The sequence below is a fragment of the Lycium barbarum genome, chromosome 5 (assembly GCF_019175385.1).
Source record: "Lycium barbarum isolate Lr01 chromosome 5, ASM1917538v2, whole genome shotgun sequence".
NCBI lineage: Eukaryota > Viridiplantae > Streptophyta > Magnoliopsida > Solanales > Solanaceae > Lycium > Lycium barbarum.
Genome location: NC_083341.1, coordinates 17,447,562 through 17,454,668, shown reverse-complemented (window position 1 = coordinate 17,454,668; position 7,107 = coordinate 17,447,562). Strand labels below are relative to the sequence as shown.

Below are 7,107 nucleotides of genomic sequence, written 5' to 3'. Positions count from 1 at the left end.
AAAGATTGTTGCGATATTTTCCTGTCTTGATTATTATTTTCTCGACGCGAATTTTATTGTCTACAAATGTCATCACTCATATCACATTTTATGTTATTTTCTTAAGATACACCTTAATATATAGCTGTATCTTACTAGGAATAAAGAAATATTTGAAGTAAAAGTTATAGATTTTGTATGATGACTTTTCCGAAAAAACTCGAGAAAACCCTAGAAAATCAAAAAACCCGAGAAAACCAAAAAATCCGAGGTTGAAAAACCTGACTTTTTTAGTTTGGTTTGGTTTATAAATTTAAAAACCCGACACAATTGGTTTGGTTTGGTCTTTGAAAAACCCAAACCAACCTGTTCCATGTACACCCCTAGCATTAACTATTATTCAAGTTTTTCTATAGCACTAGACAAGTTAAAATTGTTACTTTTTCCACCAATGAAAAAGTTAAGAATTTTTTTTCTATAGTTATACTTCTTGTTACTGTTGAAGGTTCCCATCTAATAAGGTAAAAATCGAGCAATAAACTAATTAAGGAAAAAACTCGAAAATTATGAAATAGAAAGAAAATAAAAGAATAAACGAACTTAAGGTATCATGTGAATTTTTTAAGAAAAGCTTAGCAACATTAATCTTTAGAGTCTGGCGCCTAAATGACACCTTTTTCAACCAAAAATTCCAAAAGGGGTCCTTTGCTACACGATTTACCCAAAATTGTAACGGATCCCGTCTGTTTCCATCTCCTATTTTTTTCTTTTTCTTTTTTTTTTTTAAATTATACAAGGCAAATCCTTTACCCCTACACAATTTGCAAAGTTTTTTTTAGCAAATCGTGTAGGGGGTACACGATTCCCCTTAACAAAAAATGAACACTTTGATATTTCTCAATTTGCATGATTATTCGTAACAAAACTCTAGTTTAAAAACATCATCTGTTTTCCTAATTAATCTTTAATGAAGTAGTAGCGAAAATAGAAAACCCATTGGTATTTAAGCGAGTGAATAATAAGAATCCTAACGCAATCAATGCAAAATTGGAAATTCAATCACAAAATCTTCAAAAACTTCCTATAGTATTCGAGCTCATAAATATCTGGTTAAAACTTTTCCTTTTTATCTTTGTCCTCCATATTCTACTAATGATCATACCATAATAGAATCCATAAACGAAATGAATTATAAATACTGTGATAGAGTGTTCAAGCGGATACAAAAAAGCCATAGAAATGGCATTTTCTTTTAACAAAGTTTTATTGTTGACATTTCTAGTTATACAAGGCATGTATAATGCGCACGCAAGGAGCAAATATCCAATCTCTTTGATTTGTTCAAAGTCACCTAATCCTTCTTTATGTCTACAAGCTTATAATTCCGATCCGCGTTCAAGTAACACGGATCTTGTTGGTCTATGCCAAATCGCGATAGACTTTTCAGAGAAAAGCGCGAGGCAGACATTGGATTTGGTTAATCAGCTTCAACATAATGCCAAAGGGGCTATGGTAACGAGATTGCAATCGTGTGCCTTCCACTATTTAAATTGCGCGAATTTGTTCAACCAAACTGGGAAAATTTTACAGTCTGGAGACTTTCAAAAGACCGTGGATGGTGGAAATGGGGCGTTGGCGGAAAGTGCTAATTGTGACGCCGGTTTTATAAGGTCGCGGCCCAAGGAACCGGACCAACTTCGACAGCATAGTGTGTTAGTGCAACAATTGGGTGCTGTAGCTGTGCTTACTGCTACATGGTTAGCCCATTTGGGTCCTGTGGCGTAAATAGATTGATGAAAAATCGTGTACATTGTTGCTATTGATGTCCATTTGTTAGTTACTGGGCCAATTGTTGCTATTGATGTCAATTTCTTAGTGAAATGTCCATTTTTCATTGAAAAATGTTGTTAAACTAGCAAATAACTATGGTAGAGGTAAATTTGGCTGGATGGTTTAACAATAGGGGTAGATTTGGCCAGATAGTACAATATGATAGAGGTAAATTTGGCCAAATAGTATAGTGGAGGGTAAATATCGACAATACATGAAAGTAGAGGGGTAAATTTAACCCTTTTCCCTTGATTAAAATAGGGAAGTAAGATCCTATCTAACTATCGTTTATGAAAAAATGATTGGGATGAATAAAAGAAAAAATTATAAAATTAGCCATGCTCAAATAAAAAGTAACATGAAAAGATTAAGTTTGCCTGATTTGAAAGATGTAGATGAGTGCTGTTTGTCAAAGATGAAACCAGAATATTGATGAATTTAGTTCAGCGTCCACTCATAATTTTAACAAATAAATTCAAAATGAAAGAAGGATGTGTGTAATAATTATTGGAAACTGAAAAAATGGACATTCCAAAGGTTAGAGATTCAAATAAATGAAAAAACTAAAAGGAAACGGTTACGATAAGAGATTCGATTGCGAGGAAGTTCAAATTGTCTTTCCATTATTGTGAGCACATACCTTTTATAATAAGAAAACCAAAAGTCATCCCTTAAGTGTAAGGAGAGGTTTCATACTTTTAAAGAAAAATGAATCTCAGGTACTCAACCCGAAAAGCTAGCTCATGAGGGAGAATTATTTAAGTTCATATAAGCAGACCACCAGCTTATTCCCTAATTGATGTGGGACTCTAATCCACTCTAACACCACCCTTCACGCTCAAACCCAACTAGAGCCGAGAGCCCAAATAGGGATGGACTTAGCTTATGAGTGGAGGATTGACCAACACCATATAAGAAGACCTAGAACCCATCCCACAACGATATGGGACTCCAACCCCCCCCCCCCCCCCCCTCCCCAGAACTGGACGTCTGAAGCTGAACAATATAAGACGGCAGGCCCAATATCGGAAACAATGAATCAGGATGGACATGAGGATGGACATGACTCTGATACTATGTAAAGAAATGGATCTTGAGTCTAACTCAACCTCAAAAACTAGCTCATGAGGGGATATTTATGGCCTAAGTCCATATAAACAAACTAACAATACATTCCCCAACCAATGTAGGACCCTAACCCACTCTAACAATATTTGAGGCCATCTTAATGGCTCCAGTGTTTCAATTCTCCAGACTTATCCTTTCTTTTACTTTTTTTTTTTAATTATGTTTATAGAATGAACATTTATATCTTTGCACTCAAATGTTCTTGAAATATTGAAAAATCGTAATATCAATCCATAATTGAAGTGTTGGTTGTCTTCTAAAACAATAACTATTAAGGGTGAAATAGGAAAATAATACTAGTCAATTTATCTTGTAGTTTTAAAACAACAAATAATTTGATATAACTATCTTTAGAAAATTATGAGAGATAATTTGAAACGGAGGAAGTAGATAATATGATAGTAATTACTCTTTGCGCACAAGAAACAGATAACGAGCAAAATCATTTGCAGATGTCTTTTCCTAAACATATAGAGAGAGAGAGAGAGATTGTGGTCCTTAAACAATTAGACATTTTTATTTTATTTTTGATATTCCCTTACATTTAACCAAGGACTTTAACTATAATCAATAAAGGGGTGTGTTTTGTCCCTCTACTAACAAGTCTTAAGAATTTAACAAAAAGATTAACTTAAGGAGGGAAACTGGAAAGTTATACTAAAATAACTTCTCTTAATATGAAAACTTTAGTTTTCAATAATTATTAATATCTTGATTTTTCAATAAATTGATTTATGCTTTTATGATCGTGCGAGGACTAATTTACTAGTTTCTCTTAATATGATTTTTTGTAGTTTTTAGTCACCGTTACGTTATTTATGGGTCAGCTTTTATCTCAAATACTTTCATCCGCATATAATTTACTATCTTTTAACCGTAAAAATTTCGTTACATAAGGAAACTTATTGTGGAAAGATCGAAATCAAGCAACTATTGAATACCAAAAACTCATCATTATCCTTTACCAAAATATTAAATGGAACCAAATTCAAATCCAAATCCAAAAGCAACCTCATCAATTCCTTATCCATTTCTCCGTGTATATATATATATATATATACTAGACATAAGTTGCCCGTGCACAGCACGGGCCCAACATGTGAGTCGAACTACTTTTTATATATTTGGATCAAACTTATAAAAGATGGATGAACAAGAAATTATGAATTTGCTCATATTAAACGATATCCGAAACAACAATATTTTGAGAAACTAATACAATACTAATATCCCTGATGAATTGGAATCAGCATGAAATAAATTTACCAATTAGATTTCCTTGAAGTACTTCAAAGTGGAAAAAAAATGCTAATAAACAGTTAATGGTTCTTAGCAAAAAGTACGCATTTTATGAACATGTTATCCCTTAAATCTTACGGGATGAATCAATTATGTTTAGTAAAATCAATATTCATAATATAAAGTTTCCACGTTAAATTTTATACTCCATAAAATAGAATTTATTTGAGATATCAGCCTGGAAGAAAAATATGTAGTTATTATTATTACTTAGTAAACAAATGACCATCTAAACAACCAAAAGTGATCTTAATGTATTTAATTTGTTTAATTATTTTTGTCTTTCTTTCAGATTAGCATGTTTGGATATTAAAACATTTTCTTTTAAAAAATGACAGTAGAGGTAACTTGAGAGAAATGCATATTATATCAATTTATGACTGAAAAATACAGATGGACTGGAAAGTAAGATTCGTGTGAGGGAGTACAAAGTTGGACATGTGTAAGCTACTGTGTGGGTAAGAATGTGATGTGAGTGATGAGATAATCAAAGGGTCAAATTGGTCAAGGCACTCAAAAGTTTGTATGGTAGCTACAGTAGTTATTGGCCAATCACAATGCTTCATTTGGATAAATTTACAAAAGCGCCCTCCTGAATTGCCAAGCAAACAGGTTGACGTGCTGCTTGCTTATCCCCTCTTATAAGATAGTAACCAGATGGCCTATGTCCGTGCTGCGCACGGGCTCAACATTTCGAATTATAGTGTATCTATGTATATGTAGTTGTGTTTAGATAATGATAATATATATATATATATATACATACTATGTTCAAAATACGATTAATATAACATGGTAGTTTGTGCTCCGTATCTAAAACTTTATTTTATTCGTGTTTGCTACGGAAATTTATTAATACTTTTTAAAAGGGAAGATTTGTTTAAAAGAAAACTATTTTCTTCTCTTTGAGATAAAATAATAGCAATATTTAAGCATCAGTTGATACTTTCAATTTTAATTCGATTAATTTAAAAGTGTAAAATACTTATTATTTTTTATCAAATTTTAATTTGAATAATTCTAATTCAAATTATTAAATTAATTTTACATGTTTGAAACGAAACAAAGTAGAAATTAATTTTCTATTTAAATGAAGAAATGCTATTTTTTAATTTTTGGTAAATATTCTCGGTTTAACTCATTTTACTTGTCATGTTGTCTTTTGCATGGTTTTTAAGGAAACGCGAATTAGAATTATAATTTGACTAATTTATCTTATTCGTTATTTGATCTTCATTCGATATTAATCTCTTTTCACATTTATTAGAGTAAGAATAAAAATAAAAAAAGTAATTAAATTGTATGTTATTTTTTAAATATATATATTTTAAGTATATTTATTTTAGTAAACATAATAAATAAATGACATGGCGGAATAGAAAATACAACAATTAAATATTTTGAAGAAAAGTAATAATATGAGGTCCATGTTTTTTGCTGTGCAATAATTTTATTTGCTCTCACTAATGGGTTAATATGCATGTGGCAATGAATCCACTATTATTGACTTGATGGGGATACTTTGGGAATTATATGAATATTGTTTGACTTTTTAATATATGGGATGCACGTTTTTTTTTTTTTTGACGTTGCCTTTTTTTTTTTTTAATATGGGGTCCATTTTTTTTCATGAGTTTGAAGAGGGTGGGGTCCACTTATTTTTCATGAGTTTGGGAAGGGTGGGGTCCAGTTTTTTTTTTTTTTTTTTTAAGAGTGACTGTCGACGAAGCATGGGTAAACTGATGCTTCTATATAGTAGAAAAATAGAAATATAATAAAGTATTTCTATCTACTTTTTAGAAGAGTTGGTAATATAAAGTATAAAACGTCATTTTTTTTTGCCTTAAATAAAAAAGTGGGTGGGACCACAAAGGATTTTTTTTTTACTCTTAAATAAAAAAATAAGACCGAACACGGACGACGATCTTGCCTCTATAAACTGACTCTTCTATATAGTAGTAATAGTAAAGTAATACATATAATTTTTTTTATCAAAATTTGATTTGGATAATTCTAATTCAAATTATTATATTAATTTTATATGTTTAAGATGAAACGAAGTAGAAATTTAATTTTCTATTTAAATGAAGAATTTCTATTTTTTAATTTTTAGTAAATATTTTTTGTTTAACTCATTTTACTTGTCATGTTGTTTTTTACATGTTTTTTAAGGAAACGTCAATTAGAATTAGAATTTCACTAATTTACCTTATTAATTATTTGATCTCCATTTAATATTATTTTTTATTTTATGACATTAATCTCTTTTCACATTTATTAGAGTAAGAAAAAAATGAAAAAGTAATTAAATTCTATCTTATTTTAATATGTAAGTATTTTAAGTATATTGCTGTACAATAATTTCATTTGCTCCCACTAATGGGTTGATACGCATGTGACATTGAGTCCATCATTATTGATTTAATTGTTTGATTTTCTAAGCATTTGTTTTTTAACATTGCTTGTTTTATTAATATGGGATTCACCTTTTTTTTTAATATTGCTTGATTCTATTAATATGGGGTCCACTTTTTTTCCCCGTGAGTTTGGATGTGGTGAGTTCCACTTTTTTTTCTTCCTTTTTTTTATTGCTTGATGTTATTTAGTATGGGGCCCACCCTTTTTTTTTTGAAGGGACAACGGACGATGAAGCATGGGTCTAAACCCATGCTTTATATAGTTTTTTTTTTATTGGATTCACCTTTTTTTTTTTTTAATATTGCTTGATTCTATTAATATGGGGTCCACTTTTTTTTTCCCGTGAGTTTGGATGTGGTGAGTTCCACTTTTTTTTTTTTTTTTATTGCTCGGTGTTATTTAGCATGGGGCTCACCTTTTTTTTTTTTTGAAGGGACAATAGACGATGAAGCA

General features: G+C 30.6%; 1 protein-coding gene across 1 annotated transcript; it reads left to right on the top strand.

Moving 5' to 3' along the window:
* The first annotated feature begins 1,218 nt into the window (after positions 1–1,218).
* LOC132639257 (pectinesterase inhibitor-like) lies at positions 1,219–1,764 on the top strand. Its single transcript, XM_060355719.1, has one exon. The coding sequence runs from the start codon at positions 1,219–1,221 to the stop codon at positions 1,762–1,764; it is 546 nt and encodes a 181-aa protein (XP_060211702.1).
* The last annotated feature ends 5,343 nt before the right edge of the window (positions 1,765–7,107 follow it).

Coding starts and splice junctions, on each gene's coding strand:
- LOC132639257 (XM_060355719.1), top strand. CDS start 1,219: ATGGCATTTTCTTTTAACAAAGTTTTATTGTTGACATTTCTAGTTATA.